General features: G+C 38.5%; 1 protein-coding gene across 2 annotated transcripts in view; it reads right to left on the bottom strand.

Annotated features, from left to right (window-relative positions):
- Positions 1-61: 61 nt before the first annotated feature.
- gab2 (GRB2-associated binding protein 2) overlaps positions 62-27,739 on the bottom strand; it is a 34,491-nt gene continuing 6,813 nt past the window's right edge. Inside the window, exons 2-10 of one of the 2 annotated variants that reach the window (XM_086262161.1) lie at positions 19,837-20,137; positions 9,223-9,451; positions 5,657-6,183; positions 4,987-5,084; positions 4,530-4,806; positions 4,313-4,403; positions 4,106-4,208; positions 3,851-3,970; positions 62-3,774 (exon numbers count right to left, since the gene is read on the bottom strand). In XM_086262161.1, coding sequence (XP_086118287.1) covers positions 3,631-3,774; positions 3,851-3,970; positions 4,106-4,208; positions 4,313-4,403; positions 4,530-4,806; positions 4,987-5,084; positions 5,657-6,183; positions 9,223-9,451; positions 19,837-20,137 — 1,890 coding nt within the window. In that variant the 3' untranslated portion in view covers positions 62-3,630. Of the gene's footprint in view, positions 3,775-3,850; positions 3,974-4,105; positions 4,209-4,312; positions 4,404-4,529; positions 4,807-4,986; positions 5,085-5,656; positions 6,184-9,222; positions 9,452-19,836; positions 20,138-27,739 lie in introns of both variants that reach the window. The other variant, XM_086262160.1, reaches the window with a different exon arrangement.

Raw genomic sequence — 27,739 nt, 5'->3', positions numbered from 1 at the left:
AAGTGTGGTTGAAAGATGAGGTTTACATTTAAAGAACTTTAACACCAAACTTTCACTTCTTGCTTTATTCTACGTCCACATTGTAAGCCTACCATTATACAGGAATAACAAAGTATTGTATTTTTGTGTATTCCAATTTAACTGTACCACAATACCACTGTCATTGTTTTTCTCATATTGCTTCAAAATCAAGACAGTTTGTATACATCAGTGTTAGTAGAGAGAAGATTCCTTGTTTGATGGTTGTTGTTGTTTTCTTTCTTTCCTTCTTTCTTTTTTTACTATTATCAACTAAAAAAAAACCACACACACACATACAATAAATTAATAAATTAACACAAGCAATCTGCCTTACAGTAGTAGTAATAATAGTGGTTAAAAAAATCTTTACAAGTACAGTACGTCAACTCAGTGACAGCCTGTCAGTAGATCTGAACAGTGTTTTCAACCCAGTCAGGCTGTCATTTAACATACTACAGCTTACAATCTACCACAACACATACACAACTCTTCTGCTTACACATGATCTCTCTAGATAATAAATTACACATCCATTTCATTAAAAAAAAAACCAAACAAACAGACAGGGAGACAGGCTTTTCTTCACTCTTTCCTTTCCTCTCTTGCTCTTTGTGAATCACAATTCACCTGGGATTTGCCAGTCCAACTTACACTGGCAGCCTTTGCCTTTTTATGATTAGATCATACAAAAATGAAATTTGGTAATTTAAAAAAAGAATAATACACTAAACAAACGTAGTTTACTTTAGCCTGTTCCTGTCATAATGCATAACACTTGCTTACATGTATCAGTAAAAAATAATGATTAAAAAGAATATAAAAAAGCTGTAAAAATGGTAGAAAAACATTAAGAAGTAAATCTTAATGAAATAATCCATACCATCTAGCACTCCATGGCCACGCTATTCTTATTAAGGTCAAAAATGGATTCTGTGGTTCCAGCCCACAATGAAATACTGAACTTGAGTTGAACTAGAAACTGATCATTCAGTTGTCCTTACTATAATATGATTCTTCCTGTTTATTCTAAGAATATTGTGAAAATTTCTTCAAGGCAAAATGTACGGTCTAAACCGAAATGAAAATATAAGGCAAATTGATCAACAAAAGAAATTTAGTAAACAATATTTCACGACTGTTTTATAGTGACTACGATCACTGGCAAATATCCACTGTGGTAGATTTCCTTTGCATTTAAAGCACTATGTTACATTATTGTAGTGCTCTTTATGCCTTGTACAAGTGTATCAAATTTCTAACAGTCAAAAAGATGCACTGCAATATGTATATCTATTAATAATTTACATACAGGAACAAAAGTACTCCTCAGGGACAAAGCTGTAGTGTGTGGCATTTCAAAGCCCAAAGAGAGAAATCAGTGAATGGAGAGTTCTGGAAAACAGAAATATGCTACTCTTTATCTACTAGACTTTTGTTAATGGTCTCTAGAGAGACAGAGTACGTGCAAACTACACCTCTTGTCTTATTTCTATTTTTTAATCAGCACAACACAATAATTTTGGGTTGTTTTTTTTTTTTTCAGTGCACGTTTACATTGCAAATCCATTTGAATCTTAACTCAAGTGAAATGACCACTGAAATCAAACGTAACGAGGTTTTGTCATCTTGCCTTTCCCATCTTCTTCATGTCGTAGATTTGGATGTAACCAACTTTGTTCCTGCATTGAAATAATTGGCCTGCCATCATGCCTGACAGCTTTTAAATATAGTTTGGGCTCATATTTAATAGAAACCCAGGCAACAGTCATGTATGGTTATCATTAGGGGTTCTGACACAAGCCTTTGCATATTTGTATGGCTATATTTTTTTCCTCTCCTCTTACCAGACATGCACTGCTAAGCTGAAATGATTGCCCGCAGTGAAAATAATCTCTTCACTGCTTCTGCAAGACTCAGCACAAATGATAGATTAAAGTGAAAAGAGAAAGTCAGCCTGCATGCCAAAATTGAAGTGCATCTTGGCATTCCTGAGACCAGCAAGCATACTCTTACAGTATATTAATATGGTTATTGACCAGTTAGCCTCTGTTGCTCTTAAATGGCAAAGACAAAATAAACTGCCAACTAGATGCAAACAAAATTAACTTCTGCAGAGGGTTGAATGGAACAGTGATCAAACAGTGCATTTATAAATAACAGTTTGACAGTAAGGATGATATTATTAATTATCTATTCACTGTTCTAACAGTCTGTGTGAGGAGCTTTGGCAGGGAACTTCACCTGTATGGCCTGATATTCTGCATGCTTGCAGTACACTCTAGTAATAATCATCACAAAGAACAGGCATAAATTAGTTATGGCTTTAGGCCCAAATATTTTAGTTTTAAGCAAGCTCATCCAGTATCCATGGTAATGGTGGCAGAAACTTGACACTGGAGATGGCTGACCTAAAGTGCCCCTATTATGCTTTAAGTTTTTCCTCAACTCTCTAATCTGTTACGCAGCCTTTTGTTCATGTAAGAGGTCTGGAAACTTTCAAAGGCCAAACTTTCACGTGTGGCCAAATGAAAGCAAAATCTCTGCTGCTGTAATGTCTCAAATACATTCTTTACACTCCAGGCTTTTTTCTGTATTGCTACTTAGTTATGTCACTGTGACACAATGTCATGAAGTTTATGCAGTCGGTTGGTTTGACATGCTCACTAACAAAGAATGAGGAGCAGCCTTAATTCAATTTAGATGTAGTCAGTTGCTTTATTTTCAATTAAAGTCACTTCTACGAACTCTATAATTCCTTTGCTGTGAGGAACACACACCTAATGCTCTGCTGTCGAGTCTTCGGGCACTCCCTGGATCTGAGGAAGTGACCAAGTAAAGTACTTTTAGTTTTCCATAGCAATGTCCCCACAACAATAGGAATATCCTTAAATCTTTAGTGTTAGCATTATGCTAATGTGGCTAACTTCACCATCTGTTAGCTTCCCTCCTATAAAAGGAGCAGCTGCAGCAGAATTATGTGAATGTGTGGTGTCTTTCTAACATGTCTAATGCTTTATGCTTGCAATCTGCAGCCCTTTGAATAAAATGCTACAACTGGGTTAAAGGCTAGCCAAAAACACCAAACACCCAAAACCAAAAAAACCCAGCCCAATATCCAGACATGGTATTCAGAGGTGGACAGTGGGTGCTGGAGAGCGTTACAGTATGTTTTGGGTGTGTATATATATATATGAGTGGCAGTTTCCTAGGATTTCTGCATAAATAAATGATTTAATATAAAATAACATTTTTTAAATTTATTGTTAATTCAATTATTTCATGCAAAGATATGTAGCAAACCAGTGGGCAAAATAATTAAACTCTTTAAGGTTCTCAATTCAGCAGGAAAACCTGGTAACACTATCTTGGAGGACTACGATTATACATCTGTGATCAAGGATGTCTCCCTTTTGCAACGCTATTGTCAACTTTTTGGGGAAATGCTGTAATGGAACCTGTTAGAGGGTGAAAAGAAGTGTCACCGCAATGAGAATAAGAAAACCGCTCGTTGTACTAGAGTTTAATCTATTTTAATTGACTCCCTGAATAAAATGATAAACCTGCATAATAGGGACACTTTAAGGCTTGTTTTTGATGTATAGGTCAGTGTCAGGACTTGACCCCCTTGGCAGGTTCAGTAGACTGTCGCACATCAGTCCATTCCTGCATTGTGTTTTGCAGAGCTTGAGTCTTTTCCTTGTCGACTTGGACATAATCCACCTTCTCGTCCGATGTCACAGAGGACGTAGAGGGCTGTGGAACAATAAATAAAGTTTAATTGCATATGAAATGAGAAAAGTTAATTTAGTCTATAAAATCCTCTGCTTACTTTTCTGTGTGGGTTGGGTGTCCCAGGCTGGAATTCCAGTGCTAGGTAGTCCACGTTGCCACACTTCCTAGGGGCTGGGCTGCTGGTGCCACTCACGGCTGGGGAGGTAGACGCTGGGTTCTGCTAATGTAATAGGAGGGAGGTTTCACTCACACAGTATGCAGTGAGTTAGCAGTGCATACAAATAAGTGGATCGTTAAAACAAAGAACACAATGTACTCTCCCCAGTCTCCCCGTCCAGCTCCCTGGACCTACCATAGCCACATAATTCTCTTCACTGTCTGCAGAGTCGGTGCTGGTGATGCTTTGTGTAGAGATGGGTCTACAGTGCTGGGAGGATGTGCAGTTCATAGCAGGCCTAAAGAAACATAAGGGGGGGAAAAAAATCTGTAACATCTGTACTGCCTGCTATGTAATGATTCTTGACTGTGTGTGTGTGGAATGCACTGATATAAGACTCACATGGGTCGTGTCCAGGACATAGTGACTGGACTCTTAAATGGCAGCTCATCAATGATCCCGTTGTTCTTCAAATCAAGAGGTGTTGGCTTTGCTGCAGAAAAACAAGAACAGATGTTATTAACAAATATCATGGTCTTCAACAATTTACACCAGAGTTTAGAGCTGATTTGAAGCATGCTCTTAGTGAGAAGTGAGAAGCTAAGTGTCAAAATCTCACATTTTCTGTCAGGTTTGAGGTCGCGATAGATAGGCGGTGGTGTAACATCACTGAGACGACTGGGCCTGTGGCACAAGGAGGCACTGCTCGCCTTACGGGCAGGTAAAGTTGCAGAGAATCCTGGGAAATCAAAGTGATGTGGCCCTGGGCTCATAGGAATGTAGATATTCTTAGGACTGTCAGCCTGGCAAGCGCTGAGTGGTGAGGAGCCAGGATTCATGGGCACGTAGTTGTCATCTGAATTGCCGCTGTCCGAGCGAGTAAGTGGTGTCTGTCTCTGCCATCAAAAGAGACATGGGGCAAATGACTCTCACAATCTCCCTGGACTTGCAGGAAAACTGTAGCACTCAGTTGGAATAAATATAGAAGTATTTCCTTTTCTATCTCTGCAGTTTATGATTGACTGCTGACAGGATCTATCTGAGGAGACAGTGCAGTTCAAGGGAGAGTTACTCACCAGGTAAGAGCTGAATCCATCATTGACTGACTCCATAGACTGGCCTGAGTGGTTGAAATGGATGAAACGATGTTGATTGTTAGTTTCAAAGGAGGATCCTGTGGAGAAGGGTGAAGGAAATGATCAATATTTACCACTGTCAGAAATTTTGAAAGGGAAAATGCTGCCCAAGTGTAAAAGTAACATTCCATGCCTACATGACTTAAATACTGTATGACAATCCCTGCTATAGAGATCAATTTATATGTAGGAAGGACCTTTTTAACATTTAAAAAAAGTGGTCCCACATTAGCTCTTGTTTCTACCTATATGATGGCTAAGGATGGACTTTGCAAAGTAATAACCACAGCAAGCTAAGAAACCATGCATTGTGTTTACAGAAGCTTTTTTCACATGGCAGAAAAAAGCCTGGAATGAAAAATTCTGGAGCAGGCTGTATGGCTTGAATTTCATTAGCATCTCAACAGGACAGAGTTTGCCAGACTGGGACGCTTGTTTCTGCTTAGTTGCTAACTTTAAATCACCAAAGTGAAAAGCAGAAGAATATAGAAAGAGTCAGTGAAAGAGAAGCAGGTGAGTGATGCAAAAAGTGTTTGCTATTTGTCAAAAACAGAGAAGAAGTGAAAACGTATTAGCAAAGCAGTCATAGCAATAATTATTTCCTGCGTACCTCTGTGCAGTCTGATGTTCTCGACAGCAGGGAGAGTATTTCTGCGTGGGATGACTGACACTGCAGACATTACCTCTTCATTCTGGCTCCCTACTGACTGAGGACTCCCCCACTGACCCTCAGACCCTTGACTGGGTTTAGGGGGTCTGGGAGGAGGATTATATGAGGATTCAGAGCTAGAGGGTGTCAAGGCGTTGTGATTTTTATCAAATGTCCTGGGGATCTGATAGAAGGAGCCAGGTGGTGTAGGCAGATCATAGTTATCAGGCAAGCGTTCATTGCTGTGCATTGTGGCAAGGGCATTGCAAGGCGTTTTGAAAGTGTAGACCTCCTCATTCTCAAGCTCAGGATCACCTAGACCACTGTGAGCTGGCGCCTCCGAGCTGTAACCCCTTGGAAGAACGTAGCAGGCCTCCTGGGTCGAGTCATCGTGCACTGGCAACTGGTGTTTTCCTGGCTTGGGAAGGCTGTAAAAGCCATGCAGCTGCGCACTCTTGCTTCGTGTGGACTGGGAGAAACTGGCACTTCTGCAGCACAGAGAGGATACACACAAACACACAAACTTTTATTCTGGAAACCTTCTTGCTGCTTTTCTTTTATCTACCTTTATTTTTCTCATGCCGTGAATTAAGTACTGCGCCAGCCTATCTAAACAAAAATGAACCATCATCTCTTCTATTACAGTGTTTACTGTCACTTTAGCGTAATCACCAAAATAGCCACTAGATGGTACCATGGCACTACAGAGGGAACTTTACCTTGATAAGCATTAAGCACACAATTAAAGAACAATATACTTGATATCCAGTTAATGATACCTATGCAGCTAAAATACCTTATTTAGTGATTTAGTTATTTTTTAGATGGCTCAATGAACAATACACGTATTGTATCCAATGCCACAGGCAACGTTTTTGCCTCTAATGCCTGGGGGACTGGCTTTTTTGAATTCGGTATTTTTAATCATTCTTTGAAAAGCTTCTTTATTTTTATGTTTTCAGCATTGACAAAAGAGGGTTTCCCTGTCAAGGGAGGGGGAGGGGGAACTCTATGACTTTCCCAGAGTTTCTCAGTCTCGGTCAGGCACCCTAGGGACATGCCTCATTTAGTCTGGCTCCTTTGAAGGGCTTGACCTTGAGAGAAAACCAAAGCAACGCTGCTCCTTAGAAATTTTGGTCTAGTTAGTGGAGCAATGCAACTGAAAGTTATCCTCAGTTAGTTGTTTCTCTATGTAAGCTGAGGAGGCTGTGTGCAAATATGCAATTTAAATTGCAGGCTTCTAATGGTTACATGAACTCTTTATTGTAATAAGAGATAATGCATTAATGCCACACCATTAATATTGACATAACATTTTGCTCTCTCTAATCTAATTTCTTTTTCATGTCAAATAACACACTTTGTTCCATCAATTCTTCTTCTTCTGTCTCCAGTGGATTTTCATCATCAATCAATAATTTTGCTCATTGCTCTGTATTCCATCATTGTGGCTGATTTGTGGGCTTTTTACGCAGATTAATTCTAGTCAGACCCACGGAGTTTCATTCTGACATGAATCATACCCTGCCACCAGATGCTTGTCTTAATTAGCACAATTGTGAAACAGAAGCTAGCAACATAAATATCTGCATAAAGCTGATGAGATGGATTGTGAGGTTTGATTTCCTGGGTTTTGCAGAGGTCCAATGCAGCAGATTTATGTGCAAATCGTGTGGCTGAGAGGGCAGTTCTTCCCTGGGTGAGTTTAAACCTATAGGAGTGATGAATTGCTGCCTCAACCTCATTGATCATCTACTGTGCCGGCTATCTGCCGAATGGCATCATTATTAAAGCTGACTTTTGATTCTTAAAAAACAGGCACGAAGGCGGTAGAAAGCAAGGTGCATGCTGATGCAAAACACAGGAGCGCATTTAATATAAATGCCTGGTCCCTTTTATTCTCCTGCTCAGCATATAGCTGACACAAGCATTTATGTACCTACTTCTAGTTACCCCACATTAATTCACACCTCTGCATTTGTTCACATTTTGCTTTACAACTACAAAGCTAGGGCATTATCACATGTTACAAAGTCATATAAAGTCTAGCACGCTGTGGTATTTTTTAGATACACATGTACTGAATTTAATTTAAGGCAAGCAACATGTTTCAAAAAAGGTTGAAATAGAGCAACAAGAGACTGTAAATGCATAACGTGGAAAAAAATACTCCTAGTGGAACAACTACTTTGTTTAATTAATAACAGGACATCCTAGAGTGGCTGAGACTTACGCAAGTGCAGATGGTGAGGGTCTGCTCCTATAAGAAAGGCCTTATGGGCAAATCGCTCAGCATTTTAAAAATAATGGTTCTTAATTTAATGTTGTCAAAAATGTGGAGATCAGGATCTATGATGCATATTATTAAAAAGGATTCAGAGAATTATGACAAATGTCTATTAGACACACATTAATCTGTAATGGAAATCCCTGAATAGCACTTTGCAAGAGGATTTTAAGTGAATGCATTTTATCACTACATTTGCAAGTATATGTTAAACCATGAAAAGAAAAAATAAATCGATACGACAATACAACCAACAGCAGGCTCTGGTTGCAAAAAATGGCCTGCCTGCAGTCCAGACCTGCAAACCCACTGAAACATTTGGCACATCATGAAATGAAAAAAATGCAACAAAGAAAGCTGAAATCTGTTGAGCAGCTGAATCCTCTATCAGCCTAGAGTCTGAACATTTTCTGCTTTCAAAAACTGCAGCAATTGTTCTCTTCAGTGTTTACAGACAGTTAAAAGAAAAGATGATGCAGTACTCTGGCAAATATATCCATGTACCAATTTTTTTTAGATGTGGTGCATGCAATGAAATTAAAATTCGGCAAAGATCAAAAAGAAATTCAAATGTATCACTTTCAACATTTGGCAATTTGTCTTTGTAGTACTTTCAATGAAACACTTGATTAAAGAAATTTGCAACTCATTGCATTCAATGTTTGTCATTTTTCAAATGACTGATTAAGATAATTAAACACAAGTTGGGTCATGGCTGGATCTTGTTTAGAGCCTTTTTGCATTAATCTGACAAAATACTTTCATTTTTATAGTATTTGCTACACCGAATAAACAAAAAGATCCAACATCTGATTGTTTATTCTAATAATTATCAGCACAGCAAACCAAATGTTCATACCATGTTACAAAATGCAATCCATTATACCTTACCTTACATTTTCAAATTGGATCTAATTTCAGTGAATAATGAAAACCTTCTTTGTTTATACTTTCCACAATGCTTCATCATATGCGCTTCCACAGCACATGCGGCACTCACACACACACACACACACACACACACACACACACACACACACACACACACACACACACACACACACACACACACACACACACACACACACACACACGGTGACATCACAATTCTCAACCCTAAAACGTTACTTCTAACCCTCAGAGGCTTCTAAGCTGAGGAAACGCTGTAAACCTGTACGTTGACCTGCATTAACGGAAAACAGGAAACTGACACAGGACGCCTGAAGGTCATGACCTTTACCGTGCACTTTCTGTCTTCCTGCTAATGCACTGGTGGAGGAGGAGGTAGTCCTGGGGCGCACTGTTGGACATGGAGTTATGGTGTGTGTGGCGCACAGGCACATCAAATGTGAAGAGCACTGGCTGGCTGGAATGGACGGGGGCAGAGGACTTGCGTTCTCCGGTCAAAGGAGCCATTGAGCCGGTGACATCTGCTCCAACAGAACGGGGCATATGGTGTAACCTGCCATCTGCAGAGAGGAGACATTGGGATAATTGATTATTTCACTTAGGTTAGTTTTCTGTAGAAGTGATATGTTACATAGTATTATGCTTTAGAAATTATGAGCTTAGTAATCATCCCTTACACATTTCACTTCTGCTGTCAAAGTCTTTGTACTAAAAGGTGAAAGGGTTCTAGGTCTTCAGATGACCTAGTCTTGTAGTTAGGTGCAATCAGTCTACACTCAAATCAATAGAGAACAGGGATTTATCTCCAGGGAAGACAGAAAATCGTATCCTCTTGCTTTTTGGGATGCAGTTGAACAGCACATGATCCAAGTTATCCTTTTTGACCAAGGTCAATGTGCCTGTTTTTTATTTTTATGGAGCCACCTACTGTTTTGCACAGTGGGACTATGTGAACAACATGATCTCACAATCTTATTGCTTCTGTGTGACATTCCTGATATTTTCCACTGAAAGACTATAAAGAAAAGACAAATCTGAGATGGGGATGCTGGAAATAGACTGGGCAGAAAGCCAAAATGAGGAGGTGCACACTGAGCAGAAGGAGTAGTGAGTAGGCAGCCCACTGAAACATCGACCTATGGTGCATTGTGCAACACTAGCTGATAGGCGAAAGAGAAAAAAAAATCTCAGCTACTGCTGACAGTAATCTCTTTCTTTCACTGTACAGTAAATGAAAGATTTTGCATAAGCAAGAATCTTTGAAGCTTAAAAAAAGAAAATACTATCTGACAACAGTCTTGAACCAAAACATATAAACGAGGACAAAAAGAAAACCTTTCCCTTTTTAGAAGCAGGAGGGAGTGTAAAATCAACTTTTCCGTCAGACAAATGACTAGTATTGCTTTTCACTTTTTCGTTGAATTTGTCTGTCCACTGTGACTCTCCTCAATCTTTATCAGGCCTTTACAAAGCAAGCTATGGGTCAAACTGCCCTTTAAGAAGAAGGCAATGTTCTGTGAGTCATAATATGTGCTGAGAAACAGATACAAATGTGGTGTGTGAGCATGTGTGTATGCATGTTGGACAGTTGGAGGGTGGGGGTTTTCTGGAGTCCAATTTGCTGAATGAGGTCACATCCATGCCTGAGGGGAAAAAAGGGCTATGCTATGAGGACTCCAAGCTAGTGGACACAAGCGAGATGCCCAGGCCCACAGCAACACAGGCGGGGACTCTCCCCAGTGATCCTCAATTACACCATTGTTCTGAGCAATTCCATTCTCCCTAGGCTGGTTAGGCATCATCTCCTTTCTCCACAAAAAGCTTTGTAAAAGCTTTCATCCAGTGCGGTGAGTACTAGGCCCATGAATATGGGTAGATATATTGATCTGTTGTCGAAAAATAGCCCCCGCCCCGCGCACCAGAGTGGACAGATGCAATGAAAAAAACAGAAGAAGGCTTGATGACTTTGATCCTGCGGAGAGAACAAAACTTCAACTAAAGAGTAACATGAGACAGCTGCACAAGATAATGTTTTTCTCTATGTTCTAAAAGATTTTTGATTAACTGCACATATCACTGTCAGAATCAGAACAACATGAAGGATGACTGCTTCAGTGTGCTGATGGAACAGCCTATATGGCTCATCACTGACACTAATGGACCTAATGATGTATGTTGCCACTGGAAAGCAATTCCAGCAACACAGAACAAAGCCGCAAAACAGAAACAGAGAGAAGAGCAGAAAATAAAAACACTCATATGTCCCCACAGATGCTACAAATTTTCGCTACACTAGTTAATGTACTGGGACGCTCAAAGTAAGGTGGAAAAATGCTTATTATTTACCGTTATTATCGTATAAATAACAATACCACAGCTTAAAAAGTAAGCCAATAAAACTAAGAGGAAGGAGTCAAATAAAATAAGAGGTTAGTAGTGATTTTTGTTTCTTTTTTTCTTCGGTTTTTAGTTTTGAGGCTGATTTCATTACCCAAAACGGTTTCTTTTCACTAAATTCAAACTGAAGCACCAACATGAAAGGCAGTTTAAAAAGACAAAGAGTTCTTTCCATGCTTGAAACAAATATCAGACCATCAACAGCAATGCATTGAAGGACCCTTTTGGTCGGTGAATGACACATTGCTTTGCTGGGTCAAAGAGCTCCTAAGTTCATGAGCAATTTTCCAATTATGTTCTATAATACATCACCTACTGTCTCATTGAGTCTGTGGCCATAATCTAATATAAGCTGGCTGCTGCTGAGAGGGCCGAAATTAGAACCATGCTGGATCACTCATGACAAGAAGGTCTTTGTAGAGTGCTCATTTCCTCCCAGTCCAACCAGAATAAGACATAGACATATGATAATTTAATATGAAATTAGAAATAAAAATAGAAAGTACCACTGACCTATTGAATTGAAATATACAGGAAGCAGCTGAATTTTTCATCAGCATTGCAAGTGAAACCCTTAAATACTGCATAAAAGATAATGATTTAAGGTACACTCTAAACACATGCCTTGAATGTAAGTACTTCAAAACCATTATTTCCTTAATGGTTTTTGTCAGAGATTGCACTTAACAATACTATCTTGTGGCTCAAACAGCTGCAGTAAGTACTGCACATTAACCTCAGATACATCAAGAGTGTACACAAAGGCCTGGCAGTGGTCTTGGTTTTGGTGGTGGTGCTGATGATTTTGGGGGTTGTTGTGTGTGTCTGAGTGCGAGACACAATAAGGTGACACAATATGTCTGACGTCTGCGTGCCCTTGAAAAGGAGACCACTACTTTTGGACGTTCATCTGAAAATATATTCATTACATGAGCACTAAACTGTTTCTACAGTGCTGAACATAGCTACATTATTTGTTGTCCAAATCTGCTTGGCAGTCTATAAAAAAAGCACTGTGTCCCAGTGGGCTACATACTGGGTCCATTTGGATGTGTGGTTGCTGAGGGTATGGGACGTTTCCATGACAGTGATATAAATGGATGAAGAAGAAACTAGGCTGCTGCTGACATGGGTAACATCAGCAGTGAAGAGAGATGTTTGCATGGCATTCTTACTCTGCTAGAGCAAGGTTTCCCTTGAAAAGAGTTCACAAGAGTATTATGCAGACTAAACACGCAGGAGCTGATCATGTTACCCCCCGTGCCCACTCAATACCATGTGAGCGTCACCATCTGACCCCACAGTAACATCAGTTTCCCCTCAAAACACTGCACTCATCAATCAATTAAATGGCTTGTGCTATTCTGGGCCTCTGTATTATAGCGTCTGGCTAAATTATAAAACTTAAAATAATTTTAAATTTCATGATCCACTTCTATAAGGTGATGGATTGATATAAAAAGAAATAAATAGACTGTAAATAGACTGTAAATAAAAGATAGACATGACCACTGGGATTTTGGATTCCTCTTTCATTTTAATTGTTAACATTTCTTTTTAAACCAAACACCAAAGGAGGGCTATGGATCTAGGTGAGCCATGGAGGGCACTGCATACAGCAGTATCTTATAAATCACAAGGTAGCAAAGCTCTAATTTATATCCTACCATATTCAATTTTACCTTAAAAATATAAAATATTAACATCATGCCGCATCAATTAAGACATAAGACAGGCAAACTGAGATGAGCAGGCGGGTTACTTTTTCATAGACTTCTATGGAACTGAATTTCTTTTTACAACCATAAGGAGTCGCCCCAAAGCTTTTAACATAAATGCACATTTAGGGGTCCAACTTATAAAGAGTGCGTACATTACCCCTGTCCCTAGTCATCTTAAAAACTTAGTACATATATACTTGTTAAAAATGGATGTAACATGTACTGTTAGATCTAATAATTCTTGCTTTACAGCATAGAAAATGGATACACTTGGAAATATCATTTTTTCCATGAGGTCTCCATTTGTACTGTCCACAAGTTTCTCTAAAATTAAACTTGTAAATCAACAGTCACATGGTGCTAATGAAGAATTGCAAGGTAGAAGGGGCAAAAGGAAACGGTCAGACACTAATACAGGATGAACATAACTTGTTCTGATTTTCTGCTTAAAAAAAACATATACCTAATAAATGCGTGTGTCACTTTTTCCTAATTGCTGTTTAGAAAAAGTGTAGGCATGAGAGTTATGCAGCTTCTAAGCAAGGTTTGAGCAGAATATCAGTGCAGCAAAGATTGCACTGTGGCTCATGTGATTACTCTGATTCATCTATGCATTTGAATTAATTTGTAAAATGATACTCCTTTAGTAGTAGCTTGCCGCCACTGTTTCTATAAACGCGCACATCATCCCTTCTGTTTTATTTGAACGTATTTTGATTTTATAAGGACAAGAAAATGCAAAGATTATCTTGGTTTCATAACTTTCACTACGGCTTTCAGTTTGCTGCAATAAGTTAAATTCCTGTCTTGAAAGGGAGCTTGACGTCTTGCCATTTCCTCCCACAGCATAACTGACTTTTCACGTTTTTTTTTTTCTTGCACGGTCAATGTGCAAGAAAAAAAAAAAAACAATGACCAATTTTTTTTTTAAATCTTTATATCTTTAAGCAGGTTCCTAGTACAAAATCTGTTCCTTTATTTATGAATGATCAAATGGGGAAGTTTCGAGTAGATCACAATATTCCCTCGACAGTAACAGTTCCATGATTTTTTTCAAAACTGGCCACATCCCTCCATTAATCCATTTTAATGCCTCTACAATTCAGGCTGCTGCATTTACAGTTATAAATAGATTTTTTTCATTTCATGGCTGCTAACATGATCCATCAAAAAACAAAACAATGGGTCCTATCATGTAAAAGATGGACCAAAGAAAGAAAAAGAAAAAAAAAAATCACCCCTAACTGGAGATTATCCTTGTCTCTGAGTTCAAACAGCCAGCCCAGAGCAGAACAAAGCCCATGATTGACGAGACGATGTTCCATTCATTAGATTGTGCTCGGGGGTGGGTCTCCCCGGGTGCAGGCACACGCCACACACCCAGCCATCAGCATCTGATAACAACAACACTCATCAACAGATTCTAAGAACAAGAAAAACATACAATTTGGGATGTGTCTATGTAAGGAAATCGGTTTCAAAATTACTTTTTAGTAATCCTCACTTTTGTCTAGTTAACAACAAATTGGTGTTGGACATCAATACTTGTTCAAAATGAAAATATTAACTGTAACATGCTTGCAAATGAAAACAACCACTAAAAGTGAACATGATTCTTTCTTTATGCATCTTTGAACATCCTAAAGCTGCTGAAATTCTTTATTTTACAAACAGAAAAGTCAACCCCTCTTCTATAACAATTTTGATGACGAGTGTGTACAATACATTCTCAAGTCTCTGGTTTTCAGAAATGCTGCCACTGATATTGTGGTTTGCATGGCATTGGCAGCAACAGAAACCTGTCCTCAGACTGCTCTTTGGCAGCAGAAACCTGACCTTCCAGAGCCATGGAGTCTCATTGTTTCAACAAAAATCAATGCAGATGAAGGGCACTTTGGGAGGGGAGAAGGCAGAAATGCATTTAGAGATTGTAAGACATGAAACAGGGACTGTGAAATATGGTTTGCATAATATTTAAGCATATATATATATATATATATATAGATAGATAGAGAGATAGAGAGATAGAGAGATAGATAGATAGCTAGAGAGAGAGAGAGGTATTTACAGAGCAACAGCGAGAGCAGTAGAGCAGTCTGCTCTTAGAGTAACAAAACTTTAAGGATATTACATAACTGACAAATATATTTGCACACTAGGTCCTCTAAAGAAGAACAATACTAAGAGTATTAGCACAAGTAATGTGCCAAATGCCATACTGGAACTGACTGGAAAATGTATGAATGCAAGTGTGAGAAAGTGTGCATATGAAAAGGGAAACAGAAAAGCAATGAGTCACATTACAAGATAGCGAGACAACAAGAGGGTTGTGTAACAATGAACTGTTAAGTGCTACAATTGGCCATCCTTCCTAATAGTTTTGACTTGAGCTGCAGCTTACCTCTTACTTCTAAGTTGATAAAGCCAACTTTGACTGACAAAAGGTAACTTCAGATCAAGGTGCTGATATAAGAGATCCTGCCAAAAATTCAGCAAGAACAAGAAGTGTGACACTTTGCACAATCTGTAATATTGAGTTCTTGCTGTTACTGGACTGCAACAGTTGTTGAAAAACTAAAATATGGAAGCTGATTTAATCAAGTCTCTGTATGACACGAAACACGATATCTGCATAATTTAGTATTTGTGTTTGTATGTCTCTGTCACATTATGCAATTTCCATAAGAGGAAGCAACTTCTTATTTGTTTTCCAGCCTAGCTTGTTTTCTTTCAAAGAGGGAATTCCCAGTCTGTTAGATGACACACTCACGTCATTGCTGCAGCTGCCTGCTAAGAGAAGAACCCATAAAATATCTTTACAGGTAAAGGATGTTTATCATATTTGATTTTCTATTAGCTTCAGTGAGCATCCACATATGCTAGCACCTTCATGAAAATATAATCACAAAACACACAAATGAAAGATTGAGCAACCGATCAGATTTTTAGCAATTAACAACAGTTGATTTGTTGCATGGTTAAATGGCTCACCCCCCACGAGTGCTATGTGTTCATGGCACGATTGAGATCAGAGAGGTTGGAGGAAGAATACTGATGCAGGCACAAGGTCACAAGGTTGCATCGTTACTGCACGCCTCCTCGTCCCCTCCACTTCTCTTACTAACAAACATTTGCTCAGTGACCTCAAGGCAGTTTCTTCCAGCTGGAATGTGATAAAAAAAATAATAAAAGATCTACCACAAGGCAGGAACGTGTTGTCAGAACGGTACTGAAAGATTTCAACAGCAGTTTTGGTTATTAGCTAAAATATAATCCAGAGTACTTACATCCTTTTTTGACCATAATTACTGGCACTTCTGTTGGCAGTCAATTATCTGTGGTTGACAAAAGCCCAGCTGGGGTCACTAATGGCAAAGATACTTCCGGCTGCTCCTTTATTCACATAAAGAAGCCATAGGGCCAAGCTCCTAAAGTTTTTAAGAGGTATTATATAAAAAAATATTCTGCTTTACACTACTTACTACATTACTTTTGTATTAAAGCAAAAATGTTCAGTTTCATGTATTATTAACTTGAATTAAGGTTTGCAACTGTTTTAGAAAAAGGTTCATATTTTCCCCACTTAAAGAGAATTTCACAAAAAATGTTGTGGTGACGGTGGTTATGCTGTTGAAATACAAGCCATTTCCTCTTCAGATGCTACGAGACACAATGTGGTGACAGCACTGGTGAGTTTTTCTGATATTCTGGACTGGGTGCAGTTTGTACTTTGCTGTTAAATTTTTATCAGAGCAAAAAATTCAAAATAATGTGCCTATCTGAACTCTTCTAAAGCACTAGGCCATACTACTATTCTTGACTCTTCATCTACTACGCGACCTGAAGTCAGGCAATTGTTCAAGGATTTATGAGTCAGCACATTTGATGATTTTTGCATTAAAAAAACCCACATGATTACTGACTTTACAAATAGTAATAAAATAGTAATTAAAAAAAGCACATTACTATAATGTGATGTCAATAATGCAATACTGTTTTGTAATGCACACAAAAAATTCAAATGTAATCTTTAAACAAATAAAAACTCTGGATATAGGGTTTGTAGAGCTTTTAAAGCCCTTTAAGGTAAACTTTAGATTTTGCTCTGTATAAATGAAGGACTTTACAGGGTACATTACTGGATCTTGGAGTAACAGTTTTTTTTCCACATTGAGTCCGAATTCTTTACTAATTGTATCAACATGCCCTTGCTTTTTCAACAGGACAGCAGTACTGAAAGGCAAAATGTGCAACACTAGCTAACTGCACAGTGGGCGAGTGTTGATAGATGCAGTTGAAGATGTGATCATTTATTTTCACTGAGACACTGAGAACAAGCTGATAGCAAACAAGGCACCAGGCAGGCGGTACTACCAGGAAAGGAAGGATGGATCTGCATGAAAGTCAACAACTTACTCCCTGGAAAATTCTGACCTGTGCACAAAACTCTTGTGTAAAGCTAGTTTTACAAGGAAGTTAAATGTGGACTGATCTTGAGATGTGTGTGGTGATAAATTTTTGCATCTAGTAACAGATGGGAAAGAGACCAGGATGAAGAGGCAATGCTTTTTAATTAAAAAAAAAAAAAACACACACACACACACACACGCACACACACACAAAAAACAATAGCTTTAGCTTGTCTGGGTGGGGGAGGAGTGATACACAAAATATTTTAATCTTCAAAAAAAGACTCCTTTTATATCACACATAGCTACAACACCTATTCTATTGTTATGCTCAATTTTAGCCCCTGTTTGCCCCTCCCAGCACATCAGCACGCATGATAATTGGCCAATATCAGTTATTTATGTAACCACGGTAACTCTTTGAGGTACTGTTGACTGCGAGCCATCAGTGTAGCTGCTAAGAATACCCTGTAGCCACAGGTGGCTACTAATATTTAGAGTGGTTATTTTGCATTTAAATATTGCAAAAATAAAGTATTGTGCTAAGCTTTAACTCATGTAAATGGTTATTTTTGTTGTCATAAAATCTTCACTTCAGTGGTTTACATTAGTGTAAATGGGCAGCTTTTATTTCACTACTTTAGGCCCCTATAGTAATTTTGTCATCTCCACCAGTACTGCTGTGAAAACAAGCCAGAAGCATGACTGTATTAAGTCCCGTGACCATTTTTTTCATGGTAATCAAATTTTGCTCGCTGTTGTCAATTATCACCCCATCCAATCATACACTGAACATGACTTCCACATAGCTAGCCAAACCAAATATGGTCACTTTCAGTTCAGAAACAATACCAAACGCCAGGACAGCAATGGCCGAAATGCCAAATGCAAAGCTTAAAAATAGTAGCCGACAAACGGTACTGTCATGAAGGGGAACCATGGGAGCACAAGAATTTTTAAGAAAGATGAATCGGATAAAATCCCCCGAAAAAACATTTTCATGCCCATCTCCAGCATTAAAACACTTGAAGTACTTATTAGTTCTAGTTTGCCGTGCTAATTAAAATCAGAGTTTATCTGAAGACGAAAACCCTCAAGCACAAACAATACCAGGAATCGAGATTCCTTCAAGTGGCTTTTCAGAGAATTCACTTAGACAAAAAAGGATGTTAAATTACAATTTATCATCTAATAGTATAAAAATAGAACCTGACTGTCACTGACTAAATAGTTCTGTGAATACAACGAAATAGTTACTTCCCTGTGAAAAGGCTGATGTGGTGCGCACACTAAAGAGGCTGTACTCACTACAGCAGTTGTCATGACATACACACTTTCCAAACCCACTCACTTAGCCTTACTCTGCTGGCCATAGTTGATACAATTTCAAATTCATCACAGGACTTTCATAATTATTGAACGTGAACCAAAGAGCTCTCCTCATCATGTGAGGATTATTACACTCTTCCTAGTTGTTTTTAATTCCACACCTGGTCATATTGCATGTTACACATGATCAACCATGTGCACAAAGACTAACGTCCACCAGCTGCCAGATGGCGGGAAAACAACAGCAAGAATATAATCTGGATAAGTTGGAATAAAAATAATAAAAATGCAGAGCATCATGAGCTATAGTAACTGTAGCTATATATATTTATATTTACTGTAACTATGGAGATATTTTTACACACACCAAAAATCTTGATCTATGGATTGTCATCTATAAAAGCAATCCATTCACATGTACAATGGATCGTAACTTAAGCGGTACCAAAATCTATAACAAAAACAAACTTCTAAAATATCTCATAACCAGAAAAAAAACATTCTGGATATAAAAAAAGTAGAGGGATGACCATTTCTTTAAAAATAAAAAAAATATTGGAAAAATCTATATCAGTCTCAGACAATGTGTCTATTTATTTGACAGAAATGTTGCCATTGACATTATGTGGTTAAATCTCTGTTCAAAGTTCAAATAACATGCAAAAGTACAACAGAGGATTCATAAAAGACAGATGACTATATTCTGCTTTATAAAACTGTATTAAACTGTATACATTGTTATATGATTATTTTTGGAGTGTTTATTTATTAAAAGCATTAGGTGATGTTTTTAAGCTTTCCTGAAAAGCAGAAAAGAAGCAATGCATCCCTTTAACATCTTAAGTGAGTTGTTTTTTGGTTATTTTGGTCTGTAAAAGATTTTTTGAAAATTTGAATTCAAGGCAGACTAAATCACAGATCAACAGCAAATTAATTGTCTCGGCTAGCCCAAGAGATAATACATGGCAATACAAAGTAAAATTCTCAGAGATTTATTTTAGTGAATTAAAGATTTTAAAAAAGAGGATAGAAGGAAAGACAAACAGAAACCGAGGCTGATAGATGAGCAACTGTGTTTCTGTTCCCTACCGTGGCTGTCGTCCGACTGGTTGAAACCACACAGGTGGCAGATGGAGCGGACCCACTTGTTCATCTCTTCCTCAGTCTCAGCTACAAGATAGAAAGTGCGGTCTACAGTCTTGATGTCAAATACATAGCTGTCCTGGAACTCCTTCCTCTTAAAGGTCAGGCCTGCATCGACCTGCTCACAGCACTGCAGGTCGATCACCCGAATGGGCTTCTTAGAGTGATCATTCTTGTAGTACTCCAGAACGTCAGGGTCACCACTCATGCGGCCACTGCGAAGTATAAACCAGCGTTTCTTCCATGCCTGGAAATGAGATTGAAAATGTAAGAACGTGAATGCAGAACAAAACAAAGCAAAACGAAACACAAATACCAAATTATACAAAAGTTTTATTTAAAAAAATATATATATACAGACATATATACAAAAATATATACATTGTCATATATACATATATATATGTTTATATAAACACACACAATATATAGTTGGACTGTAAGCGTTGCACAAAAAGACAAAAGCTATTTCTGCACATACGCTTATGTGTGGTTTGTATGTGTGTTAGACACTGTGGGGTGAGGGGGCAGCAGGTGTTTGCTCTCTCCCAACGTATTTCCTGTGCCGATATCCCTCCTTAGGCTGAGACTAGCAGCGCTCCTCTAACACAGCTTCAGACTGCAGCCTCCTGCCACCTTAAAAACTGGTAATTCACACTTCTTCGGTCCAATCAAAATCATGCCACATCTGCAAATCAATGTCAATTTTTGTCTGAGAGTAAATAAGCATTGTGCATCGTAACCACACGAAAAGCAGCAAAAGGTTCATATTTGATAATGTAAACAGCTATAATAACAAGAGAACTACAATGTCACACATTTCACACCATTAACATTGTTGTATGTATCAAATGGAAACGAGTAAAGGAAGAACGATGGCTTTCAATACAACAGTTGAATGTAGTTTTCCAGTGGCTGTCTAAAGGGACTCTGTGTTCTCTATGTTCAGAAACAAAAGAGGAAGATAGACCAGGAAGGCAAAGGAGGAGTAAAGGAGGGTTGGGGAGAGTAGGGGGAGACTTTTGGACATTTGCCATGATGCACTGCACTTCTGCAAGGCAATGTCTCACGTTCAGGCTGCTGACACACAGGATTCTGCAAGCACTCTCTCTCTCTCCATCAACACAGACACTGCTGCAAGGCTAACACCTCCCCCCAAACAGACACACACACACGGCAGAAAAATGGATTGTACTGATGTCTCTAGTGCCTTTCAGAAAGATTCCTAACCTCCTTGGAAAATAAGTATGCTAAATGTTTTATTTAGTTAGACCATTACTTCTGTGATGCAGAGGTCAGATTAATGGATAAAATAGCTTTGATATCTTTACCCTGCCCATGAAAACAAGCCTCAAATGAAATGAAGTAGTTAAGCATTTTGGTGATGTGAGAAATAAAGAGAGAAAAAAAGAATACATGTATGGATAGCAACAGGGACCCATAAAGAGATTAGACCTGTTAGTTTTATGAAAAGGTGGTTGCCGCTGAAAAGTAAAACTTAGGAGAGAGCTGCTGCAATGCCGGCCTACATGCCTGGTCCAACAAAACGACCTAGACTGAATACTACTAAGACGAACAATCAATCACAGGCCCTTTGAGAGACCTGGAAAAAATCCAACATGATATTCCTTCTCGACTTCTCTAAGAGGCGTTAAAGCAGGCTGCATGTTCTTGATGCCATTTAGCACCTTTAGCCAAAAAGCTTAGATGCTGAAAAACCAGAAGCACGCCCACAAAGTAGGAAAAAAAAAAAACCTTCAAAAGGCACAACCAAAACTACATGTAGAAAATAGCAACTAGTGCAGCTGTTCCAATACCTCCACCCCAACTCACTGAAAGTAAGACACAGTCAGGTATTGAAGTACTTTGTGTTTGAGGAAAATGGCCATGGGGTGATGCCTGACTTGCAAAAGGTAACCAATGTTATCAAGCTTTTGAGACCAAGAGAGAAAGTACTACTAATTTAGCAAAGCACCAAAAACACCAGGACCCAGATCTGCTCGAACAGTTCAAGGTGGATGAGTTTCAGTAACAACAACTAAAGTATTATCCTACTTTGACATTACCACCGTGAAATGAAGTATGTCCCATAGGCTAAAATGTTTGCAAAAGCAAAATGCTTAACCTTATGCAATGTAACTAATATCACACCTTGTAGTAACATTAGTAGGCCAATATTTCATTCTGTGCCCTGTCAACAAAGTATAATGTTAACACTTTAAATAAATACATTTTTAAGCACATGGGATAATAATAATTTTGTTGTGGTATCAAAATGAGTATTGAGAACTGTATAATTCTACGCGTATTGGTTCCACCTACTATGTTTGTGTCATGATCTTCCTAGAGCATAATACTACCTTTCTTTGATCAGATGCACAACTGACACCTTCAAATTTATTTCAAAGATATATCTTTCTAAAGAGGTTTAACCAAATGCATCCCTTAGATTTGCTATTTTATGAATTTGCTGCGAGCTGTTCCCATTTTTTTTACTTTCTAAAATGTTTCACAAAATAATGTGTTAAACAGTGGTGTTTAATTACGATAAAGTACATTTCTGAGACAAATGTCATCATACCAATGGTTATTTTGACATTCTTTCTTGAACACATACTCTTTTCTGTTTTTTTCCAGGAAGTGCAGATTGTTATCTTATATTCGGCGTCTAACTGAAGTTCTCCTGAGGTACTAGTTTGCAATACTGTCTGTTTATTTTCTTTCAGACTGATAAACTGATAAAAGCTGTAGGCAGTATCATCTTAATAGTCTTGATAGTACAGCTGTGCTGCTGTACCACTAACCCCATATTCAGGAAGTAGAAAGAAGTGTGAACAAGATAATCAGCAGCATCTTCATGAAATGTAATACTGTGAAACATGTATTAGGTCATTTCTTGCTATGAGATGTTTTTTTTTAATGTTTACTGATACTGATAATAACAACAAAGGTTGTGTGGAAACTGTCAGCAGTGATACTCCTCAAATTTGCACCTAAATGCTTCTGCTGGCGTATGAACTTATTTCACAGAAATAGAAACACAGGGGAGTTATCACACTCCTCCAAAAGAACCAAGCAGAGCACCATTTAAAGAAAAAAGAAAAACCACAAACAAAAACAAAGTTCCACAAAGCTCTTTGATTCAATGCTATTACAATGCATTTAAAAAAAATCTCCATAACTCTTGCGAACCCCATTTAAATATTTTTGCCTTTTCTGGAAAGACAGAGCATCACTTAATTGAGACCTGGAGAACTGCCCAGTTTCAAAAGGTCAGTGCAACCCAGTTGGGTTATTCCTGGTATCCCTCGGTTGCAACCAGCACATTAAAACAGGACAGCTCTCAACAACAGAGTGAAGAAAATTTATCTAGAAATCTTTATGCTAATCAGAACATTACTCAGTTGTTGGAAAATGAAGCTGTTGCTTACGAACAAATCACAACTCGCATAAAATAAAGGGGAAGACTAAAAACAACAGTTACACATCATGTTAAGCTTCCCACGAAATGCAATATTATCTTAATAATGCAACTGGCACTGTAGCCTCTTTCCCAGTGAACTGAATCATAAGGGAGTAAGACACAAGGAAACGAGCATACTCACCCCACTGCCTGTACTACAGAGCATGTCTAAGCACATCAATCACACTGTAAGTAGTGGGAAACAAGGGCTGAAGCTGTAAAATAGTCTGTATTCTCCCATATCTCTAAGCTGGATGAGGGATGTGTTTAAGCTGCATCAGTGTTTAGCAAAAAAAAAAAAAAAAAAAAAAAAAAGGGCGAGTGGTGTCTCAGCACAGAAATAATGCCATAAATAACGCCCTTGTTAACAACTAGACCGGGTAGTTCATGGGACCAGTGAGAGAGCTCTAGGCCAGGCCACTGATCACACTCAAAACTAATATGGTGACAGAGAGCTGCACCATTGTCTGAGCAATGTACTGCAAACTATACAGGACATGTGGCATCTCCCATGTACTAGTATTATTTCATCAAGTCAAAGTCTAATAAAGAAGAAGCAGAAAACAGGACAACAGTCCTGTGTAAAGCACAACACAAAAATGTTAATGCTAGTGAAAGCACAACAGCCAAAGTTTACCCCCCCTGCATGAGCACTTTAAGGCTTCCAAGAATTCAATTCGATCATCCAATAAAAGCTTGATATTACCTTGTTTCAGCAGTGTCGTTTGTCCTGTGCTGATGGCAGCTGGCTACAGATACAGAAACAGCAGCGGCATACAAAAGACAATGTGTGCATGTACTGTAGATGGATAGGAAGGAAAACACTCAATACCAAAACCATACAAAACAATTCTATGACTGTGGTTGCATCTAAAAATAGGACTAAAACTAGCTAATATTGCTGGCTCCTTTTGTTATTTAGGATGTTTTTTTTGGCAGACTTTGAAACCAATTGTGTAGGAAAACAAACCAACTCAGAAATAAGCTCCCGCTTCACAGAAATAGGAGGACGCAGTTATCTGGTATGTGTTTTATATCAAACTTAGCATCATAAATACAGTGTCATCCAAAAATGTATTGTACTGGCTCGTCTACTGTAAAACACAGTAAAAACAGGCTCTGTCTGATGTACGCGAACAAATAGAGCCTCGCAGTGCCAATCACACCGTCTAATGAACTTGGAGATGGCCGTGGCCTAAACAATTATCTAAGGTGTGCCTTTTACAACACTACGGATATACATAGTGTGTGGTTAGTAGTAGGCTGTGTCAACAGGCTGGATGGCGTACATCAGTCAACATGTTTTTAAATGTGCATGAGCAAACAGTCATGACTATGCTATCCAAGCTAGGGGTTAGAATAGTCTTGTTTACATCTGGTACTATTAAAGGAGTGAAAGAAGAGACAACAAGTTGTGTTTCTTTGACTGTACCTCCTCTGGTTTACCGGATGCTGTAGTACACACACACACACACACACACACACACACACACACACACACACACACACACACACTACACAGCTGCACAAACACTGGCACTGTAGAGCTGCAGCAGACCCTCTGTAATCACCCTGCGTGTCTTTGTGTACATTTTCTAATCTACTACCAGCTTTTATTATGGTCATATTGTGGAAAAGGGAATTACATCATGTCATCTTTACTTGGTTTAAGCTGAATTGGACACTTCGGCCGGCGTGCCCTTGTTTAATAGCGCTCACACACTAAAAACACCTGAGAGACGGCACGAAAACAAACAGGTGCTTGCTCATTGCCAGTGAAGTAAAGTAAAAAGTGATAAACAGGATTCGCTGGTCACTTTTACCTCCCATGAAATCTTATTTGTGAAATTCATTAATAATAGTAGACAACAAGGAGTGCTCATACAGTGTTAGCATGATGTAGCTTTTCATTCCACTCATCCTAAGCAACTGTCAATTATAGTAGCCCTCCTACAAAAAACCCCCCCCCCATATTTATCCTATAACAGTGAAATGAAGGAGGAATATTTAATACACAATACTTTAATTTTTGTGCCTGTCACATGCTGCTTGATTATGGTTTAAAAGAAAAATCTTTCAACAAAAGAACAACAGTGAGGATGACTTTGCAACATGTGAATTAGGAAGGACAATGGTTAAAATGACCGTGACTCTGTGAGTAAATGCCTAAACACTTGTGATTCCAGTTTATGCGAGAGGAGACAAAGCTGGATACACAATGACAACAGAGCCCTGATTATCCAGTCCCAATCAATAGCAGGTCACACATAACAACACATTGTAGGAGCAGGCTGGAGTTTGAGCAAGTGAGGGAATGTGATCGAGATTAAGCTGAAGAATAGCACACGGCCATCTACACAGCACAAAAACACAGCGTAATCTGAATTATTCTCGAAAACTCCTAGAAAACAAAACAATGAGGTACTCAATCTGCAAGAGAGGAGAATGATAATCCACTAAAAGTAAGTTTGTCTTGTCTGTGCTTAAAAGGTACCATTCATCTGTATTTATCTATACGACATCCATTTATATAATCTTACATAAGCCACAAATGGTTCTTTGGAAGCTGTAGAGTTCACATGGGTTCTGAGTAAGATGCTAAGCAGACAAAGTTTATAAAAGACATTCTGGAGCACTTGCAATAAATTTAGGTTACAAACAAAATGTGCCAACAGTATGCATCGTTAGCCGCTACATTTACTGAGTGGAGAAGAGTGGGACGCAGCTTTGTCCCAGCCTTGTGCCCAGTAAGGTAAACATGAAAAAACGTTAAACAGAAGAGTTTCTGTGAGTATAAACTACTGGGGAATATAGCAAATGCATTAGAGCACTCCTGCAATTTAAATCAAACCACTCATGTTTCCCAATAGTCAAAACACTAGCCTTGGAAGGACAGCAGCTGGAATACATAACACATAAAGATAAGGCCTAAACATGCCCATAAATTCTCGTAAGTTAATAAAAGGTCAGAGGTGAGCTAGAGACTGCAAATACAGACTAGGTCCTCTGAACACAACTTCATATGCAGAGTAGAGCCTCGTACCTTTGAGCTTTCATAACATTTTAGCAAATAGGATTCCAAATACCACGCCATCACATCACTATGACAGACAGCCTCATCGCACAGGTGTGACGATGATCAAGAGGGATGCAACATTTGGTACCTACTGCTCTCATTCACTCGCTTTACGGGGGCGATGATCTGCAAAATCTGCAACACAGCCTTTGAAAAACAACCTCTAAAAAGCTCTCTGTAGATATAATCAGCCTCAATTGATGGTTGAACAGTTGCATCATTATGAAAATGAGTAATCGCTCGCCATGTCTCCGTATCAGAAAAAGGCTGGGCTTATTTAGATGAGCCCACCCTGACAGTTTAACTAACGAGAAGCATTATCTTTAATCAGAACTCTTTGTGTTGCTTCCTCTGCCATCTGCGTCAGCTTGTACACGTCTACGCGAATGTGCTGTGAACATCTCCTGATCTTTCTAATTCCTTGCAAGGTGGTTTTATATATCTTATATATAGTGAATTAGACGTCTCTGGAATGGAAGTGGTCCTGTGAGCAGAAACATTTCCATACAAGGAGAAAATCTGACCACAGTGAGGTTTTTGTTGGAGAATCACTCAAATGGATTCGCAAGCTACATGTCTATGAGGTCATGTGCATCACTGAAGTCAGCCACCGACATTTTTGTCAAGGTCTTACTGAAAGTTTTGTGCAACACAATATAGATGTATTTTTTTGTTTGTTTTGTTTGAGAATAAGATGATCAAAAAAATTAGCATTTTAATTTCATGATGCTGCTTTTTAATGACCAACAATTTTTCTTTTTTTTTTTTTACAAGTTTTACAAGTTCTTCTATTATTTTTATGTGCTCAGTTTTCATGGTCCTTTTGCCTTAATGGTAAGAATTTCTTTTTTGTATGAATCAAAAATATACAGCCACTTTGCCGTGTTGCTATAATTCGTGGTGTGAAATAGCGTTTGTATTTTTAAATTTGGGAGAAATAACCTTTAAGACTGGACAAAACCTGAATATGAACTTTACTTAAGGCAGCAGACAGATGATTTGCAAAATACTATTAATTAAGCTATAATTTAAAAAGACACCAATGTAGTACATTTAATAAGTGGCGCATTTAATGACCATTTTACAACTTAAAATGAATAAATGTAGTTGTTAAATTAGATTTACAAGGCACTAATTCCCAACATCCCGGTTAACTTTACATTAAAACTTTACATCCCCAATATTACACAGAGAAAATCAACGAGTCCCTCTGAGCAAGCACAACATGACTGTGGGGAGAAAAGTTTCCTCTCACATGAAGAGACCTCCAGCAGAGCCAGACCCAGAGAGGTGGCCCTCTGCCTGGACCA

This window comes from Aulonocara sp. 'chitande type north' Nkhata Bay, linkage group LG14, assembly GCF_057382095.1.
Source record: "Aulonocara sp. 'chitande type north' Nkhata Bay isolate Kocher_YH1m ecotype deep benthic linkage group LG14, A_spYH_male_GT1.1, whole genome shotgun sequence".
NCBI lineage: Eukaryota > Metazoa > Chordata > Actinopteri > Cichliformes > Cichlidae > Aulonocara > Aulonocara sp. 'chitande type north' Nkhata Bay.
This window is presented reverse-complemented; position numbering and strand designations above follow the sequence as displayed.